This window comes from Polyodon spathula, chromosome 4, assembly GCF_017654505.1.
Source record: "Polyodon spathula isolate WHYD16114869_AA chromosome 4, ASM1765450v1, whole genome shotgun sequence".
NCBI lineage: Eukaryota > Metazoa > Chordata > Actinopteri > Acipenseriformes > Polyodontidae > Polyodon > Polyodon spathula.
This window is the reverse complement of record NC_054537.1, coordinates 51,666,526-51,687,792: the sequence shown is the minus strand read 5'-3', so window position 1 is coordinate 51,687,792 and position 21,267 is coordinate 51,666,526. Positions and strand designations below refer to the sequence as shown.

At 43.4% G+C, this 21,267-nt stretch overlaps 1 protein-coding gene across 3 annotated transcripts in view; it reads right to left on the bottom strand.

The window, feature by feature from the left end:
• LOC121314619 (F-actin-uncapping protein LRRC16A-like) overlaps positions 1 to 21,267 on the bottom strand; it is a 255,535-nt gene that overhangs the window by 143,807 nt on the left and 90,461 nt on the right. For all 3 annotated transcript variants that reach the window (XM_041248065.1, XM_041248066.1, XM_041248067.1), the window contains exons 5-11: positions 16,312 to 16,433; positions 9,506 to 9,603; positions 8,900 to 8,970; positions 8,541 to 8,614; positions 7,302 to 7,377; positions 3,204 to 3,292; positions 425 to 519 (exon numbers count right to left, since the gene is read on the bottom strand). In XM_041248065.1, the coding sequence (XP_041103999.1) occupies positions 425 to 519; positions 3,204 to 3,292; positions 7,302 to 7,377; positions 8,541 to 8,614; positions 8,900 to 8,970; positions 9,506 to 9,603; positions 16,312 to 16,433 (625 nt within the window). The remainder of the gene's footprint in view (positions 1 to 424; positions 520 to 3,203; positions 3,293 to 7,301; positions 7,378 to 8,540; positions 8,615 to 8,899; positions 8,971 to 9,505; positions 9,604 to 16,311; positions 16,434 to 21,267) is intronic.

Sequence of the window (21,267 nt, the reverse complement as noted above, 5' to 3'; positions counted from 1 at the left end):
ACTTGGCCCCTTCATTTGTGCTGCCTGTTCATCATGCCAGGGCTCCTGAGAAAACTCCATATTCTTCCAACACTGACAAATGTAATACATTTCTCAAAATAGTCAGCAACTTGTTAGTTGTGTGTGTGTGTGTTTTTTTTTTTTTTTTTTGTACAGTGACAACAAAAATATTCACACAATAACTAAATTTCAATATCCAAAGTTCAATGTATAACTGCAGGTTTCCATTGTGCAAAATAAAGATGTTTACAGTGAAGTATGTCCTAACTTTTATTCCTAAACAGACAGAAACCTCAACTAAAGGTTTCTCTATAATCTATAATAATAATAATAATATAATAATAATAATAATAATAATAATAATAATAATAATAATAATAATAATAATAATAATAAAATCAGTACCCGAAAGCCTATTCCTTACCTCGATCCTCAAGTGCATTATTGGCAAGGTTTATTGTGTGAAGTCGTGAACAAGGATTAAGGGCGAGGGCGTTGGCCAGTTTCTGTGCAAAATCTCTAGAAGTTTAAAAACAAAGAGGTTAGAAATATCCCACAGACCCATTCTAACTATAAAGTCCTGCTTTAACACTGAGATTGCAGTACCACTTCCCGCACTGCACTTGCCACAGTACATAGGGATGCTGCCCTAGAACTCCCAGCAATTGACTGAACAGCAGAACAAAGCTGTTTGAGAAAGTCCTTTTAGGTTATTTAAATGAAAGTGTCGTGCATATTTATGTTGCATATCTAGGATTTATGTCACGACTGTTTCTTTACCATTAAAGAAATTACCCATTATAGCTCATAATGTAATTATTAAAAATAATAAACACAATATCTCAATAAGAACTAGTGATTCTGGCTTAATTACCCCTAGATTCATGATGAAACGATTAAGTATTTCAAATCAATCACAAATGTGTATTTGTTATAAGACAAAAAGAAACATAACAATCCAAATTATTATTACATTTATTCATATTCTCAAAGGAAGAAGAATAAAGGTTAGGCTTCATAGTTAAAAACATATGTATAAAGAAGAAACAAATTAAAACATTCAAGGAAAAGTAATGCATTGTTAAATGTTCATAATGAATCCTTGATATGCTCTCTGGTCATAGAGTTCTGCATTAGTGAAGCAGTCTTAATTGTTCATCATGCATTCTTTGGTTGAGTCACTCATTACATATACATGTGCCAGCTTCCACGTGGCTAAGTATGCATGTCCAATGTTCAGCATCTAGTTAAACAGACGCACATTACTTATTGTGACGATATCAATATCATGGCTTCAGTTCAGTTACTTGTAAACACCCAATATAAGTTTAATACTTATTCTGTTGGTGCAATGTTTAAAACAAAGTCTTCTTAACAAGGTTGTCCTCTTTATAGAAGTTAGTTGTGCAGCAGCGCAGTGCAGTATCTCTGCGAAGGCTGTAGGCAAAAGCTTTTGTCGTTCTGAAGGGAGCCTATCTTCTCCGGGACAGCTTTGAAGATTACATCATTCCGTCTTCGTTGAAGAACTTCAGAGTTTGATGAGTTGATAGCGATGAGATGTTTTGAAGAAAGAGCGAATCCAGCGAGATTCCAGGGAGAGCCCAGAGAGTCCAGAGAGTGAAAATCCTTGTTTTGAGATTAAATAACACGATGTATAGGCGTTCCCTTGTACTGTAAACAAATCTTTGTCAGTCCTTCCATTGGATCACAGTATTTGATAGACAGTTGCGAGTCACACAAAAAGGGTGTGTTAGAAATGGAATGTATCCGCCTATTTTGTTATCAAAGGATTTTACATTTATCATTTAAACCTCCTATTCAATATAACTTTAGTTACATTCATTGGAGAAGCATACGAATTTCAGTTACATTCTCTATACAAAATTACGATTACAAGCATATAAAACACATCATAATACAATCAAAGGATAATACTTTAAAATAGTTATTAGTTTATAATACTCATTTAAAATACAATAAACTCTTCAGATTTATTGGAAACTTATAAAATACTATTAAACTTGTGTCCACAAGTTATGTAATTAAAAATTATTCTTAAAAAGCATTTTAACTAACTTTTAACACAATAATTTTACAACTGCATTGTCACTATAGCTTGCTTGGTAAGTTTTAAGACACCTTAGCAGGCCAGACAATCAGATAGCATTTTGAAAGGTGAGCTTCAAAGAGTTAACACAGTTTGTGACCTGTGCCTTATCTAATGAGCTTTGAAGTAAATCTGGTTAAGAATGTTCTGAAATCGGTGTTAACAACCCAATCCCTACAGCAGGTCAATACAGACAACATAAATATCTGAGAAATGCTTATATTAAAATGAATTTAACCATGAATTCCCTTGACAAAAATTACCTAAGCCTATGTATCGCTGTAACAGGGCCAGGAGCCCTGCACATAGAAAAGGGGGCAGGGCAAAGCCCTGCCAATTAAAATGTGTTTATTTTTTATTTGTATTGTTTATTTTTAGAACAGGGTTCTCCCTCCACCTTGTGTGTTATTGTTTTGCACTGTTTCATTTTTATCTTAAGATTTTGTATATTTATTTGTTTAGTTAGTTAAAAAGAGGGTATATGTGCATGTGTGTACATTCTGGCAGAAGCTATGTTTGGCAAACTAGTCTTTGACAATAATTCAAAAACTTGTGCTGAATGCAGCCAGGAAATAATCAGCTAATTGGTAGCTGGTTAATCCCCCGGCTGAGTATATAAAAACCTGCAGCGCTGCACTGGGGGGGATTGCGAGAAGTATTAAAAGCGAGAAGCAAAATTTACTAAAGTCCGTGAAGTCTATGACCAGTCTGACCGGTACCTTTTTGCTATTATTTTGGTGTTTGTGATTTGTGTTTGTTTATCTCTTATTTTTCTCTGTGAGCAAGTGTTTATTTTTGTTAAAACCTTTTATTTATTTTTGTGTTAAAAAATAAAATGACGCACCAATGCTGAATTAGGCCATTTAAAAGTGCACTTTCTATAAACCAATGTAACAGTGTGCCCAAGTTTAAGAAAATGCTTATAACAAATAAAAACATATACATGGTTACAGTCAACCAGTGTGTTTCATGACACCATGAGTCAGCTGTGTGGTGTCGATGCTGATGGTTCAACTTTGCAAAACAAGCTCTTACATTTATCCATTATATTTTTAGAGGGGACAAATCTTTCCCACTCAAGAAAGAAAGTACTTACGTTTTGAGTCCTGCATTTTCCAGCACCAACTCCTCCAACCAACTCGACCGGCCCACGACACGCAGGATCTGTTCACAGACATCTGCAGACTACAAATAAAACGTCATGTTGTCACGGATAGGCTTGTGAGTGACATCAGACCAGGAAATACACAGATAATACTGGGGTATGGAAGCACTGATGCACAAGTTTAATAATAAAATATAAGAATTAAACAAACAAAACATGAAAACAGCACGTTGGCCAAAACAGACAGACAAAACAAGCACAGAACAAAACAAACAAGTATCACACTGGTGTATAACCAGTGCACGTAGTAATTGTTATTTCTGTTTCAGTTCTCTTTACTCGTTCCGTCTCCAGATTTGCAATTAATTGATCAATCAATCTGGAGACAGTCACATTTTCCACGAGTTTAGCATGGATGGGGAATTTAAACCCCATCCATGCTGCAAAACAACAATAACAAAGCATTGTGTTTTTTGCACACCAAACCATACATTTAAATATTAATAATAACACAACACAAATACAAAAGAATACATATACACACACAAAGGGGCTGAGCGTACCTCGTCACACATGTACACAAAGATTGATAAGGAAAGTGAATATATTCATATTGTGTACATATTTATAGTCTACAGTATAATGACTATTAAACATAGTGTTTCTACACAATACTGGTAACATTTAAGCTATTTAGGTAAAACTAGTATCTTAGGCATTCAAGCCCTAGTGTCTTGTATTTTTTTTTTTGTAAGACAGGACATTTATTACATATTTCTATACAAATTATCTAAGTCAGAATATAAAACTTTTTTTTCTACCCACTTAAGAGAATATATTTTGGAAAACGTGAAATACTTACATAAACTCGGAGTTAACTACAGAGAAAGTTAAATTATAATCATAACCTTGGTTGCCTGAAAAGCTGCTGTCGAACCAGGCCTGCAGAGGGTGAATGCACAGGAAACCCAAAGGAAGAGTCTGTGAAACTGTTGCTATCAAGCCCAGAAGTTTCTGGAATGTCACTACTGTGAGTGCTCTGTTGAGCTGAAAGACCTCCAAACAGGGGGCTATTCTCTGCACTCATCAGTCCGACGGAGTGGGCAGCATGGACCCGGAGTTCAGTCACACTCCTAGAGAGAAGGCTGTCTGAGAATGTGTGAGCTGGCTCTTGGCGTTATTTACCATACCCAGCCATTGAAGGTGGCCAGTGACCAGTTCCGCGTGGGCCTGTGCTGGAGACTGGGCACAAATGAATCCATCGTCCATATACTCGAGCACTAAGAGTCTCAATGGGACCATGTGGCAAAGTGCTCACCCCTGAGTGTAGTATATGTTGTGTGTTAATGGTGGTGTATAGTCATTGGTACACGGAATATAAACGGGTCTGTGTAACACGAGTGTTTAAAATGTATATTTGTATTTAGGCACGAGGATTGCACAGCACTTCATGTGCAATTAAAAAGTAATAATATGTGAGCACGGGGAATTGCACTTTATTAATTCACGTGCAGTTATACCGTGACTCCAATTGAATGATTGATTAGCAGTCGAGTCTCGGTACAGCTGCATAAAATCAGCATGTTTTCACATACTTGGGGTTGTGTGTTCGGTGAGTGGAGAACGGGATTGGAGACAGAGGTAATAATAAGTGTATCATATAATAATAATAATAATAATAATAATAATAATAATAATAAATAATAATAATAATAATAATCGTTAAATAGAAGCTCACCGTGTTTTGTCTGTCTAGTCCGTTTTGTTTGTCTTTTTGTTTTGGCGACGAGTGCCGTGTCCTGTATTTTTGTTTGTACAACATTTTTATTTACTGTTCTGTTCACTCATTAAATGCTGAGTGAAACCATTCGCTCAGCTCCACCAAACTCCACCTCTCTTGTTGTTCATTTCCTGGCTCTGGTCTGACGCCACACACTCCGGCCTTCTTTGTGACAGACCAGGATACCTTCCATACACTTTGAGAAGGCATGGGCAACTACAGAGGCCAAATGGCAAGACACGGCACTCATATGCTGAAAAGCAAACCACAGGTACTTCCTGTGCACTAGTTTTATGGAGATGTGGAAATAGGCGTCTTTGAGGTCCACAGTGGTGAACCAATCACCTGGACTGACTGACTGCAACAGCTGTTGCATTATCATCATTTTGAACCTCTTTCTGCTCAGATACAGGTGAACCTGTCTGAGGTCGAGGATTGCTCTGAAGCCACCATCCCACTTGGGAAGGAAGTAGGAAGTACCTGGAGTAGAACTCTTCCTCCAACTGCAGCAAAGCTGCTACCTCCTGCAACACCATTGTAGCGTCCTGTGGGTCTGTGACTGATGTTACTGCCATGCCCCAAAAAAAGAGAGGGACCGTGCTTGAACTGCACAGTGTAGCCAGTCTGAACGGCAGTAAGCACCCAGATGTCCATGGTGCACTGACACCAATACTCCAGATGGGACCTGGGCCTGTAGCAACAAACTCCTAAGTTAGCTGCATGGCTTGTGGCTTGGCCTGAGGCTTCTCTCTGCACCAGGCGATGGATCCTATTGTAGCAACTGCGGGCCAGTTCTGAACACCACCTCTGGCAGCAGGCGCAGTCGGCTGTGCCAGTCTTTGAGGCTGCTGGGGCCTAGGGCATTAGTTTGTGCTGGTTTGCACACTGGGGGTGGCTGCTTGGGAACCAGCTCCTTCGTGGATTCCCAGGTGTGGTGTGAGCACTGCAGCATTTCATCCACCATGGAACCAAAGGTATGCCCTGGTGTAGTAGGGGCATCCAATAGCAGCGTTCTGTCCCCGTCAGCCATGCGTGCATGGGAAAGCTAAAGCTGCCTCCCTGCAGCTACCAATGCAGCCAGGTTTCTACCTACAGCCTGTCTGTTCTTTTGACAGACAGAGCTGCTGGTTCTTATTAACCAGGCGCAGCTCATCCAGTTGTTAGGGTGAAGGTCTGTGGCTGCCAGAGAGGGACCTCAGCAAATAGGACTTGTAGGCTACAAGAATACTATTAAAGTTGCCCAGCCATGCAGCAAATGCACTGCCTGAATAAGATCACCTCCGAGACTCAGCACTGCTTGTTGGGGCAGATAGCATCCTTGGACAGGAGCGCTAAATTAGGCGCCTGTACCAGTGCGGCAATTGAAGCCTCTACTGGCAGAATTTGGCCAGACCCAGCTTCTCCGCATCGTGCTTCCTATATAGGGTGTCCCTAGACAGGGAAACAGAAGGAGCTGTAGCCGACTGACTGCCTGGGAGGCTCCCATGTGGCGCATCCAGTAAAGGCACTCTAGCTTGCAGATTGGCTTTTCAAATTCAGGCTATACCACTGCTGACCGTGGGCAGGAGTTCTCAGGGGGCGGCATACAATTGCCCAGGTGCTGCCCGAGCAGTGAGGGTTTGGGTCGGCTGAGGAATCCTTGGGAATCACTGAGCACCAGAGACACCCTGTGGCTGGCTGGGTGCCTGCAGGCCTGCTTGTGCAAAAAAAAGCGGATGGCTGATGGTATACATTTCGGTGACGCGAATGTTCGTCTTCTTCTCTCCCGAGTTAGTTGTTTTGGTGAGCTGGGTTGAATAACTGGGCATTCTAAAATTGAGAGAAAAGCGGGAGTAAAATAATTAGCTATTCCAAATTAAAAAAAATAAAATAAAAAACAACTGACTGCCTTGTCTCCCTTTTTGTAGGCCAGGGCACTTGTAAGACTGTAGTGTGCCTCTCGATCAGTGGTAGCAGGTCTTCCGACAGGGAGAGCTTATCCACAGGTGTTGTGCTGTCTGACCATGCCGTCAGATGGGAACGCCAACGGCTTCCTGCTTGGACCTCTACAAGGTCACAAAAATCAAGCATGTGCACATTTTGTTTTGTTTTGTTTTGTTTTCCCACGATAAATATATACCCCCCAGCCCAAATTTTTTTGCACTTCTACACGAATCATAGGAATGGACCAGGGAGAGGCTGTTTTGATGAAATTCCATCTGCAGACGGAAAACTTTCATCCATGCTGGCCGGATTAAAGGAGGCACCAGGCCGTATCTTGCCCCAGACCACACCTCTACCTTACAGAGATTAGGTAGCTTTTATCTTACCAGTTTGAGGTCCTTGCTGGAGAGCTTGGTAAACCACTGGTTGTATTCCAGAACAGCAATAATAGGTATTAAATCTCTAAAAAGTAAGAAACAAATACATAAAAAATATATAGCATACTTAAGTATTACAGAACACCCTGCAGTGTTTACAAGAAACACATTAACTTACCTATACAATAACAATAAATGAAAGAACAAAGCGCATAATAAATAATAACAATACAAGTGAATCAGTGATCGCTGTGCATTGTGGCCTAAGTTAGTAACTGCAGCATGGAGCTTAATTTTGTCCGTGACTGAAAATCTTGCTTTAACTTTTTGATAATCGCTCGCATACCTATCCTTACAGTACTGCTTACACATTAAATATGTAACAAAAACATCTTGAGTTGCTATAACATTTGTTAAACAAACAGACATATAAATTACAAAGTTCATTTTAAATGATTTATTTTTAGTTAGTATATTCGATCAACTTATTCCCTGGGCTACTAATTCCCCAGATGCTGTACAAGTAGGCGTAAACCTTGGAACAATGGAACCTCGCCTTTAAATTCTAGATGGCGATCCACTTTTTCCCCAGTCTACTTATTCCCCATGACAATGGAACACAGGAAAGATAACGTAAGTGTTTCTTGTAAACTTCTTGTTCTGTAACACTTTAACTTCAACATATTTTCCAGACAATCATATATATATATTGTATGATGTATAGCTGTGATTTTTAAACTCCACTCTGTAGGATAACCTCCAAAACAAGGATGTCATCTCAAACAGTGCAACAAGGAGGAATACACCAATGTAATGGAATCTTTAGAATGAACGTCTCAACATTCTGAGGTTTAAATCCCAAGACAGGCCTGGTGTCTAAGTGTAAGGATGCACTCTCAGGTTTTCTCAACATTTGCAGTTCAGTAAATGCTATGAAATTGAGCATCTTTTAAGGACAGAGTGTCTCCTAAAAGTGCTCCATGAAGGAGGACATACAGATTAAGGTATTGTACTATACGTAGAAGCCAATGACTAGAACTTCCTTCAATTTACATTTTTCTTACCCACAAACTAAAAATATCCAATAGCGCTTAAAAGCAAAGGAATTTTTTTAAAGTTAATTTTCTGTGAACTGCACAATGGTTATAACAAGATTAAAATCATATCTAATAGACAGTTATATTCTATCTATATAATTGATTATTTCGGAAGTCTAAATCTGTCCAACCTACCTTAATGCAGACTTACCTGTGCTCTAGATGACTGAAATCCTGAAAGTTCAATTCTCTGGTGTCTTGTGTTAGATAAATTGTGTCCACATCCTTTTTTTTTTTTTTTTATAAAAGAGAAATAAGTAAAATAAATTAAACAAAGAAAAATGTAGGCAGTTTTCTAAAAGATACCACTATCCTCAGAAAAGTATTAAGTAATTTTTTGCCTTTAAGCAACATTAGAAAATATGATTTTTGTCATTTTTTTTCAGTAAAACACATTTTAAAAGTGATACAATGCCATAAAAAAAACAATAGAGGATGAAAGAAAATATAGGGCTGTGTTTTATTTCCTAATTCATAAATAAATTTAAAAGAAAATGAGACGATACTTACCCACTGCACCTCTTCTCTATACGGAAATCCCAACCAGTCACAGACACATTTGTACATTTGAGAGAAACCACCTATGAGAAAACAAACAGTGACCTCTACGTCCAGCTGTCCAAGTAAAAACAACATATTTAACATCAAAGACATTAATATGGGTTTTTCTTAATGAGAGCTGGTCTCAGATTTCCATTCACTTTGCTTCTCATGGTCAGAATGCAATACGAGCAACTTGGAGCATCAAAAGTTAAGCTACAGTTCTTCCTTCAGTTTATACATGGGCTGCCAATTGTAACGTATAATAGGCTCACATTGTAAAATACAGATTAAAAACAATTCCGTAATCCTGTAAAGTTGTATTTGTTACCCACCATTGTGTATGGTGTGGTCCCATATATCTATATAAGATATGGGAATAATGTTAGTACACTAGACAAGGTAAGGTGTTAAATTAACCAAGTCAAATAGACAAATGTTTATGTAGTGTTTTTATCAGTATATTTTATTTGAAAGTTTCCTAATTTACAAAGGCCTGGGTGTTTCTTTTTCATTTGCAAGATCAATGCAAGTGATAATGTTGGAAATACAGTTTAAAAATACAGTCCTGCTTACCACAAGGCCCTGGTTCAACCACATTCTGAGTATCCCACAGTGCCTGAAGGTTCACGAGTCGCTCTGGAGGTTCCATTACAACTTTTTTCAGTATTTTTCTGAGAAACAAAGAAACAGAATTCAGAAAAAGACCCGCTTTAATAAGACCTGCAACCCGACCCAAATCCGCAAGTGTTTGTCCTTTACCTTCTGCCGGCATCGACTAACTCTCTCATGTGCTCACACTCACACACAGATATATCTACCACTCTACACAGATTGAGTTTACATAATAGGATAAACAGCTTGGTAGCTATCTCTAGCGGTCATATTAACTACAGTCAACCCTCTTTATACCGCACGGTAAGGGCCATGTGCAAATGGGCAATAAGCGAGGGTGGCATTATAGGTCAACAAAAAATAAAACACACACACACACACACACACACACACACAAGCCTTTTTTAGGCAAAACAAATCAAGGTAAGCCACTTGTTTTTATTCATTATAATGTCTCCAATTGTCCTTTGATTAACAGTATATGCCTCACTTAGACGAGAAAACATTTGCGATGTCTTGCTGACTTGCTTTCTTATTTTCAGATGCATACATGCCCATTTTTTTCTTTTTGCTCTAGTGTTAAATGTAGGGTCGACTCGCCATGTTGTACTTTGTGTTTTGCTTTGGGAGCGGGATTGTTGATGGCACTGGTATGAACGATCAGTTAACAATGAATTAGGAAAGCGAGTTAAAGGTTAACAATAGGTTACGGACATAACCCCGGTTCCCTGAAAGAGAAGATGATTGGATATGCCTGCTTGTCAGGTATTTGCTGCGCATTTTATATCAAAGCTGCCGATAAGCCCCTCCGTGGAGTGAAGTCCTCGGTCCCGCCTCCCGAGGTAATAGACACTGCATGGAGACTTCACATCTCCTGCACTGAACCCGTGAATGCGAGTGATGCAAACTCACAAGGTTGGCAGTCATCTTCTCTTTCAGGGAACAGGGGTTACATCTGTAGTCTGTCGTTCCCTTTCAGATCAATGATGACTACCAAACAATACTTTTGGGAAAGTATGCCAAAGCAGTCGTGAGGGAGAATGAGTGGACAGCATATTAGGGACAGCTTGCCACTGCCATCTAGTGTTAGTGGTGTGAGCGTGCAACCTCAAGGACCCTGGCGTCTATTAAAGACATAGAGGGATCTACAACATAGATAGAACAAAGTCAATAGAACCTGGTAAATGTATGTGGAGGAGCCCAGCTAGCTGCATTACAAATACCTCTAAAGAGGGCCCATGACGTAGTCACACCTCTGGTTGAGTGTGCGGCCACCCTCCCAGGTGGGGGTAGGCAGGCATTAGTATACGCAGTCAAAATCGTGTCCACAATCCAATGGGACAGTCGCTGCTTAGAGAGGACTTGTCGAGTCCATTACCACGACAGACGAAGAGCTGGTCAGACCGATGCAGAGCTCTCATTCTATGCACATAACATCTCAATGCCTGAACCAGGTAGGGGGAAATTAATCTCCTACCCATCTCCTCTGCAAAGGGAGTGGGATGGAAAGCCTCTAGTTTCACTGACTGATTCAAGTGAAAAGCTGTAATCACCTTCGGGAGGAAAGCAGAGATCATGCGCAACGACACCTTGTTTTCATTGTCCCAAATACGCATACAGGAACTGTGCTCGGACAGTGCCTGTAGCTCGCTGACCTGCTTAGCGGAGGAGGTAGCTAACAGAAAGGCTGTCTTCGTAGAGAGATACTTCAGCTTTATGGAATGTATGGGCTCAAAGGGGGGCTTTAGAGAGAGCCTCCAGTACCACGTCTAGACTCCATTTGAGGAGGACGTCCGTTTTAGGAGTACCTAACCGCTCAGAAAATGGGTCGCCAATATATGAGTGCCTGGGGATACTGAGTCAATGGGAACATGGTGTGCAGATATGGCCGCTAGGTACACTTATAATGTTGAGGGGGATTTACCCGCCTCTAACAGATCTTGCACAAACTGTAAAATAATTGCTACAGGGCAGTAAATGGAATCATAGCCTCAGGCCATGTACCAATTATGAAAATATTTCCACTTGTAGGCGTACAACGCTCTGGTGGAAGAAGCCCTAGTGTTCTGCAATGTACTGACTACTGCACCTGAGACCCCTAAGGCGAACAGATTGTCCCATTCAGGGGCCAGACCCACAGCTGGAGTCTGCCCGGTTCTGAGTGCCAGAGGGTGCCTTTCACCTGGCTGAGGAGAACCATGCACAGAGTGATCTCCCGGGGCTGGCCTCGCAGCAACTGACAACTGAGGTTCGAAAAACAGATTATCTTGGACCATCTGGGGGACACCTGGAGAACTGTTGCCTCGTCTCTCTCTCTCTCTCTCTCTCTCTCTCTCGAAAGGCAGGGAGCAGCGGTATAGGCGGGAAAGTGTACAAAAATGCTTTTGGCCATTCGAGGGCGTCGACGCATAGTGGACCTCCTCAGCTGCGAAGGGAGAACCACAGGGGTTCTTTGGGTTGTCTCTTCCGTGGCAAAGAGATTGACCTGGGCTTCCCCGAAGCGTTCCCAAATGCGCTGCACCACCTGAGGGGACAGTCGCCATTCTGACAGGTGAGGAGGGGAGAGGAGGTCCGCTGCCCAGTTCTCCACTCCCGGGAGATGTACAGCCCAGAGGGACAGGAAGATCAGCAGCCGAACGGCTATGTGGTGTAACCCTGGGGACCGAAGCCCTCCCTGGTGGTTCATGTACACAACTACTGACATGTTGTCCGTGTGGACAAAAACATGTTGGTTACGGAGCACAGGGAGGAAATGTTGCAGTGCGAGATGAACCACTTTCAGCTCTAGCGCGTTTATGTGCAGGGATGTCCAGCGACCCTGCCCAGACCGCCCCCCATCTGGAGTTGGATGCGTCTGTCATTGCCACTTGATGATTGTAAATGACTTCCATCCTTACCCTTTGCTCAGATGAGGCGCATGCCTCCACCAGCATAGCGCTTTCGAACATAGGCGAAACACTGTCAGCCGACAGGGTCTGTCATGCTTGGGGTGTAGCTGAAAGGCATTGAGCCACGCCTGAAGTTGCAGGATCTCCTCTATTGCTGGTCCAAAATCATGGCCAGGGGAGATAGGTGAGTCCAGTAAGACTGACTTGTCCACATCCAGGACCCTTGTCTGCGACAGTCACAGCTGTCTGCATGCCACCACTAAGCCTGCCAGGTTTCTGCCCAGGGCTTGCCCATGGAAACACAAAATCTGCAATAAAGTGCTGGAGATTGTGCATAGCTCTGAAGCTAGCAGCTTGGGAAGTGTAACAGAGCACAGCATACCGTCCAGGTAGGCCGTCAAGAGGCCTCCTTTGTTAGCAAGGCAAGTCACCTGCGCTTCAGCCGCTTAAGCCTTTTTCTGGGTGTCTTCCCTGATCCTGAATTGGCCGCCGGGGCATCAGGATCCCTGGACAGACCTCCTACTGGGGGGGGTGGGGTGGGGGCTCGCACTAGGGCCACTATGGTGGAGTCTACCGGAGGGAACTGTGCTAGCTGGTTGTTGCCAGGAGGATTTGACCTCCTCCAGAAAGTCCGGGAACACTGGAAAAGGCTGGGGGGTCGAAGTACGCGCTGGTCTGAATATATTCCTGCGCTGTTTAGAGACTGCTTTCCAGGGAACCTGGAGGAAGTTGGCGGCTCGTTCCATAAGCGCCCAAACCGAGCTCGAGGGCACTACAATCTCAGGCTCTGAGGCAAGCTCAGAGCTGGGGACTGTTACTTGGGTCAGGTCTAGATCTTGAGTCTCTCCACGTAGGAAGGACTCCTCATCCCAGGAAGTGGTTATGGAAAGCGCATCCTGTTCCTCCTTGTTCATCACCACATCCTACTCTGAAATATCTCGAGCGACCACTGGGTCTGCTCCAGAGCAGGCATTGTTGGTGGAGCTGGGGCAGGCGCAGGGGGAGCCTGCTGCCTGCTTAAGGGTTCGATTATTTGGACCATCTGGCCCTTTAACTCAGCAATGTCCCTCACCTGGTCCGCATTCCTCACTCTTTTTCTCGGACGGTTGCGGGATGAATGGGCTGGAGCCTACGTGCAAGGTATACTGTGAGCTGGGCTCCAGAGCTGGCAAACGGGGGAGACCTTGGATCCCGAGGCCGAAGATGGCTCTCCCAGGCTATCCGCAAGAGTCTTGCTTGTGAACTGTGTCATTTTGTTCTGGAAGTTTTTTTCCTTCGATCTGGTGTAAATAGTGCAGAACGTCCTATCTGCCAAGGCAGCAGAGGTGTGTTCCATGCACAGGCACTTTACACAAAGGGTGTGTTTGTCCTGTGGGGACAGATTCCGCCTGTGATTTTGGACCAAGGGAATCGACACACCGAGGTGTCAAGGCCCTGGGGCACTGAGGGTGTCGAAGCACTGCGGCTCCACGGTACTGGGGTCAAGGGTGTGACAAGTCCTTGAGGCACTGAGGGTGTCGAAGCACCAAGGTACCAAGGCTATGGAGCACCAGGGACCGAATGTCTCGAGAGTACTGGAGCATAAGGCTTAAAAAGTCTCAAAGCACAGAGTCATATAGTCCTTGAGGCACCAACGGTGTTGAAGGACCGAGGTATCGAGGCTATGGGGCATAGGGACAAAGATGTGCAGAGCTTGTAAGCCTTGAAGACGTCGAAGCGCCGAGGTGTTTAGTCCTTAAGGCACCGAGAGTGTCGACACACCGAGGTACTGAGGCTATGGAGCTCCAGAGCACCGGGGCACCGAGGCAACCAAGGGCACCAATGTGCAGGGCTTAAAAGCCTCGAAGGCATCAAGGCACCAAGAATGCTGAAGCACCCAGGCACCGAGGCTACTGAGCAATGAGGCACGAAGTCATCGATGTCAGGAAGCACTTGAACACCAAGGGTACCAAGGCACCAAGGCTTTAGTGCACTGAGGGCGCCGAATTGTCAAGGCACCGAGGACTCGAGGGTACCGCGGGCATCGAGGCTTAGACACTGGAGTGCTGAAGCACCAAGTACCGAGGTCAAAGCACCAAGGTACTGGGCTGTGTCTTTGTGTCTGGGCAGAACCAGTGCAGCGTGAAGCTTGCAGTGGAGTGGAGCACCTAAGTTAAAATGCATTAAAATAGTTTTCATTTATCTACACATCCTACCCCACAACTTCCAAGTGAAAAAAATATTCTAGAAATTTGTAGAAAATTTATTAAAAATAAAAACTGAAATAGCTTGGTTGGATAAGTGTCCACCCCCCTTGTAATAAGAATCCTAAATTAGCCCAAGTGTAACCAATCGCCTTCTAAATCACACACCAAGTTAAGTGGCCTCCACCTTTGTTAAATTGTAGTGATTCACATGATTTAAAGACACATTCAGCAGTTCCTGTAGGTTCCCTCTGCTTGGTAGTGCATTTCAAAGCAAAGACTCAACCATGAGCACCAAGGTACTTTCAAAAGAACTGTGGGACAAAGTTGTTGAAAGGCAAAGATCAGAGGATGGTTCTAAAAAAAATATCAAAGGCTTTGAATATCCCATTGGAGCATGGTCAAGACGATTATTAAGAAGTGGAAGGTGTATGGCACCACCAAGACCCTGCCTAGATCAGGCTGTCCCTCCAAACTGGATAACCGAGCAAGAAGGAGACTGATCAGAGAGTCTACCAAGAGGCCAATGGCAATTGCAAGAGCTACAGGCTTTTATGGTCAAGACAGATCAATGTGTGCATGCGACAACAATATCCCAAGCACTCCACAAATCTGGCCTGTATGGTAGGATGGCGAGAAGGAAGCCAATACTCAAGAAAGCCCACCTTGAATCCCGTTTGCAGTATTCAAAAAGTTTTGTGGTCTGACGAAACTAAAATTGAACTTTTTGGCCTAAATGCAAAGCGTTGTTTGGTGTAAACCCAACACAGCACATCACCCAAAGAAAACCATCCCTACTGTGAAGCATGGTGGTGGCAGCATCATGTTATTTGGATGTTTCTCATCGGCAAGGACTGGGGCACTTGTCAGGATAGAAGGGAAAATGAATGGAGCAAAATACAGAGATGTCCTTGAGGAAAACCTGCTGCCCTCTGCAAGATAGCTGAAATTGGGACAGATGTTCACCTTCCAGCATGACAACAACCCAAAGTACACAGCCAAAGCTACACTGGAGTAGCTAAGTAACAAAAAGGTAAATGTCCTTGAGTGGCCCAGTCAGAGCCCCGACCTAAATCCAATCGAAAACGTGTGGCATAACTTGAAGATTGCTGTCCATCAACGCTGACCAAGGAACTTGACAGAGCTTGAACAGTTTTGTAAAGAAGAATGTAAAATATTCCAAAAGTTGGTAGAGACCTATCCGAACAGACTCACAGTTGTAATTGCTGCCAAAGGTGCTTCCACCAAGTATTAACTAAGGGGGGGTGGAGACTTATCCAATTATGATCTGTCAGTTTTGTATTTTTAATATATATTTTTTTTCTCAATAAAAACATGTTTCCCCTTAACAGTGTGGAGTATGGTGTGTAGATAAGTGGAAAAAAATCCTCATTTAAATGCATGAAACTCTGAGGCACTGACACATATGGAAAACTACAAAGCGGTATGCAATTCAATGTTAATGTAACAATATTCAACCGGTTTCATTTGACTTTGTTAATTCTATAGGGTGTTGCAAAACTTTTGGCCACTACTGTATTAGTATTTTGTAATATCATTATTTATTTATCTTTACAGTTTTAGAACAGTAAATTGCAACTAAGAGAAAATCCTTGATAAACGAACTTTATGTTTTAAAAAAGTTACAAATAATTGTGTTATACATACAAATCTCTCTCCCAAACTGAATACCTACAATGGAGACAAACCAGGACAAATCCTTTGAAGACAGTTCCCAATGTGTGCTACCACTTCATTCACATCTTCAGATGAAGCCAATTTCATTGAGGCCAGTCCCCTCTCATATTCCACTGCCAACTGAAACACACAGTGAAAATCACAATTTACAAATCAAGAGGCAAGCCCTTCACAGCTCACTGCTAGCAACAAATAAAAGAAGTAGGGCCCCTGTTGATATTCCACATCATTAAAATCCACAACATAATTTGGCACAATCGGCAGTCGTTCTACTTCATGAAAGGGGATGTTCATGTCATGATTTAGGTGTGCTGGTCTGAACTGTGAAGGGCAGCTCTCAACACCTGTTTATACTATTGCTGACCCACTACCATTGATCAGTTGGTTTGCTGTTACCTAACTGAAGTTTTTCTAAAGTTGTGAAGACATGTAGGAGATTATGTTTTATTTATTACAGACAACCAGTCACTGCTCTCCCATTGTTTTCTATGGAGATCAGTCGTTCTGTTAAAACTCAAAAGGAAAAGGTTACAATAATTAACACCACTTCCAAAACCACTGCTTATACTGGTTAAATGCTTCACATTGATGTTTGACTCTTACTCTCAAAAACAGTCTGTAAAGTTTAATAAATCAATTACTGTCAAAAAGTATAATAGTGATAATTAGTGCCACAGGACTGCCATAAATTCCTTAATTATATACTGCAGCTCAAAGCAGTACAAGAACCTTCAGTAAAAGTTTCTGGTAGGAAGATTCTGTTTTGGGTTCACTGTAAAAAGCTGGGTGTATATACTGTATCTCTGATTGGAAGGTATATACAGTTAACCTGTAAACGTTACATATGGTACTGTATACTGATGGGTAGGGTGGATTACAGCAAACTAACTTTTTTTTTTTTTTTTAAACAAACACAATTTACTGCAATGAAAACAAGAAACTAATAAATACAGTCCTTTTGGGATGGGCATAACAATTGTATTTCCGAAATATGTGACTACTGCTATTTGTCTGGAAAAATAGAAAAATGAAAAAGCACCAGTAATGGCTCCAAGAATATCTATTTATGATACTTGACCGCCTGCTGTAAAAAAATGTGTCCTTGATAGCCAGTCACTAACCTTATTTGATAAGCTTTTATCTAGCAATTTTCCAATAGAAAAATGGCCACAGGGGACAGTTTTTAAGATGCAAACAGCATTCACTTTAGCTATTTAAACTCTGTTACATACCATTAATTAGCTTAAGCGATATTGACCAGGCACAACGGGAGATTATGGATGGTGCTGGTTAATGTATTTCTGTCAGCAGACCATGATTTACATTAAACAAATGCCATTCAATTACAATAAGATACTCTGTTTCGTAGGCACAAGCAAGAGTACCACTTCGGTTCAATCAATTGTAATTTATTTTGCAGAGGTTAACGGTTGTTTTTCAAAAGTGAAACCTCTCCATTGCACGAATTGGAAGGTTAGTTCATTAAACCATATGATGTCATGGTAGAGAAAAACATTATGCTACTATCATAACCCTGGTTCCTTGAAATAGAAATGTAACCATTAAACTTCAAGGTCACTACGTCCATGATTGCAGCAGTCTTGAAGAAAAAATTATATTGAGATCTGTGAGCGCTGTTCTTTTGTGCTCTCTGGGGCGGGGCCATGATTGTTGGTGAGCAGCTTTAGTGTACAATTTTCAGGTTTCAGGTCTTTAGAAGGTAAATACACATTTGGCAATGGTTACATTTCTATTTCATTTTCAAAATTATGATAATAACCTGGACTGGAGTCTCAATTGGGCCAAAATAGCTTCCATGCAGTTCGAGAAGGCAAGTGGAGCTACAGAGAGGCCAAATGGCAAGACACGGAACTTGTATGTGGTTCCCTGAAAGGCGAACCGCAGGTACTTCCTGTGCACTGCTTTTATGGGGATGTGGAAATAGGCATCCTTTAAGTTCATCGTGGTGAACCAGTTGCCTGGCCTGATTGACTGCAACCACCATCGCATTTTCAACATCTTGAACCACCGTCAGCTAAGACCACCATCCCGCTTCAGCACTAGGAAGTACCTTTTGTATTTGCAGTGGGTGGCGGAACCTATCATGGCCTCCACAGCGAGTAGCTGCATGATGGTTCAAAACATCACCTCTGGCAGTGGGTGCAGCTGGGTGTGCCGGTCTTTGAGGCTGCTGGGGCATAGGGCGCTAGTTTGCGGCTGGTTTACATATTGAAGGTGGTTGACTGAGAAGCAGGCGAACCAGCTTCATCGATTCCTGTGTGTGGTGAGAGCGCTGCATCATCAAACAGCCACACTTTGTCCCTGTCAGGCACACGTGCCTGGGAAAGCCAAAGCTGCCTACGTGCAGCTAACAGCGCAGCCAGGTTTCTACCTACAGCCTGTCCATTGAGCCTGGACACACAAAGCAGGTTTGCGTGAACCAGGCGCAGATCATCCAGCTGTTGTGATGATGGCCTGTGGTACTCAGAGAGGGATCACAGAAAATGCAACTGGTAGGCTACCAATATGCAGTTGTAGTTCCCTAGTCGTGTGGCAAATGCACTAGTTGAATATGCTCTCTTGACAATTTCAGAGACCTAACACTGCTTGCAGGGCAGACAGAGTTCTTGGATATTTGCACTAAAATTAGCTTCTCCGCATCAAGCACCCTAAGGGTGTCCATCGACCGGGAAACAGCATGAGTTGTTGCCGATAGTCCCAGGAAGACTGGATCTCAAGGCAAAATCTGGGTGAACTGGGGTGAATATGGGAGAGCTGGTAGGCTCATTGTTTAAAATCTACTGCCTTGTTTCCTCTGCTGTAGGCCAGGGCACTTGTAAGATTGCAGTGGGCCTTTTGATTAGCGGTATAAATTCTGCCGATAGAGAGCGTAACAGCAGCTGACTGGCTGTCAGACTCCATGTCCTCAGACAGGAAGGCCAGCACATGTTCGCCCATCTCCTCAGAGGCGGCGGCGATGGATAGTATGTCCTCCTGTGGCCAATCAGCACTCGGGGCCCCAAGGGAGTAGGCGGTGCCAAATGTTCCCACAGTAATTCAATGAGAATGTTTCCTTGGTAGGAAATTGCTACCCAGAGCCATTCCATCTGCTCCAAGTCTGCTGATTGCCTTGCCTTGCTCTTCCGCAGGGTTCGAGGAGGATGAAGAAGACTACTTTCCCAGGTGCATCATCCTCTCTCCCTTGGCACAGAGCCATGAGGTGAGGACGCACCCACCTCTCTATGGAGGACGATTGTGAAAAGCACAAAACTTGCAGAAGCTGCAATTAGCCAGTGCCTCCTTGCCGTGCTTTGGCCCAAGGGATATGCTTTTCAACCGAGCGGGTCAAGACCCGAGCGGGATTGGTCTGGTCGACAGTGGTCTGACTTTATCATCAGGTCGGTACAGGTATGGTAACGAGGTCGGTTTGGTACCGGTTCGGTGACTTTAGCACTGGGTCAGTGCAGGTACGTTACCAGGTCGGTGACTTTAGCACAAGGTCTGTACCGCTTCAGTACCAATTTGGTGACTTCAACACTGGTCGTTATAAGGACGGTACTGGGTCAGGAGTGGAGCAGAGCGTTGACCTTGGTACCGGGTTTGTACGGGTCCTCCAGTTCGCAGTAACCGTGGGTGGCAATGTACAGGGATGCCCACCTGTAAAAGCCACTGGCAAAACCACTCAGTCAGTACCACACATGAGACTGAGGGAAGTCTGCTTGTTAGAATGAACTAACAGCATTCATAATGGTGATGATAAAAGCTATTACGAAAACGTTAGTTTAGCTACTGTAAACGTGGTTCCCTGAAAGAGAAGATGGCCATCAAAACATCGTTATGGGATATACGCCTCCCTATTGGTAGGTGTCATTGAGCTCTTTCTATCAAAGCTGCCGATAGACCCTCACCCCCTCAGTGACCCCCTTGGTCCTGCCTCCTGAGGGTTCATAACCATCATGCAGGGGAGCCTCACCCTCTTTTCGTGACGAAACCGTGATTTCGACCGACGCGACCTTGCTGTTGGTGGCCATCTTCTCTTTCAGGGAACCGCGTTTACAGTAGGTAAACTAACGTTCCCTTTCAATTTCAAGATGGCCACCAAAACATCGTTATAGGAAAACCAGTACCAGAGCCGTCGCGAGGGAGAGAAGAATGGCAGCAATGAGGGACGCCTAGGCCTGCCTGACCAAGGTCAGCGGTGTGAGCGTGCAACCTCAAGGACCCTTCTGCCCATTGAAGGCAATGAGGGATCTATCACATTCAGGCGATAGAACCTGGAAAAAGTATGCCGGGTTCAGCTAACCGCATCACAGATCTCAGTTTTGGAGGCACCTCTGAAGAGGGCCAATGACGGTGTCACACCTCTTGTGGAATGTGCGGCTACCCGTCCAGACGGGGGTAAGCCAGCACCATCATACGCAGCCGAAACTCTGTCCGCAATCCTATGCGAAGGCCGCTGCTTCGAAGGGGGCTGTCCCAGGGTTAGTGTCCCATGGCAGACGAACAGCTGGTCAGACTGTTCGTAGCACTCTAGACCTATCCACATAACATCTCAATGACGAACTGGGCAGAGAAAGTTCAACTTCCTATCCTCCTCCAAGGCAAACTGCGGAGGATGAAAGGACTCCAGTTCCACAGACTGTTTCGTGTGGAAGGCTGTAACCACCTTGGGGAGAAAAGCAGGATTTGCACGCAGTGACACTCTGCTACCATCATCCCAAATACGCAAGCAGGAGCTATGCACAGACAGCGACTGCAGCTCACTAACCCACTTTGCGGAGGTGATAGCCAAGAGGAAGGCTGTCTTCATGGACAGGTTCTTCAACTTAATGGAGTATATAGGCTCAAATGGGGCCTGCATGAGAACCTCCAATAGAATCTCAAGGCTCCATTCAGGGAGAGTAGACCTCCTAGGGCGCCTCGTAGAAACCGCTTAGCCAGAAAATGGACACCA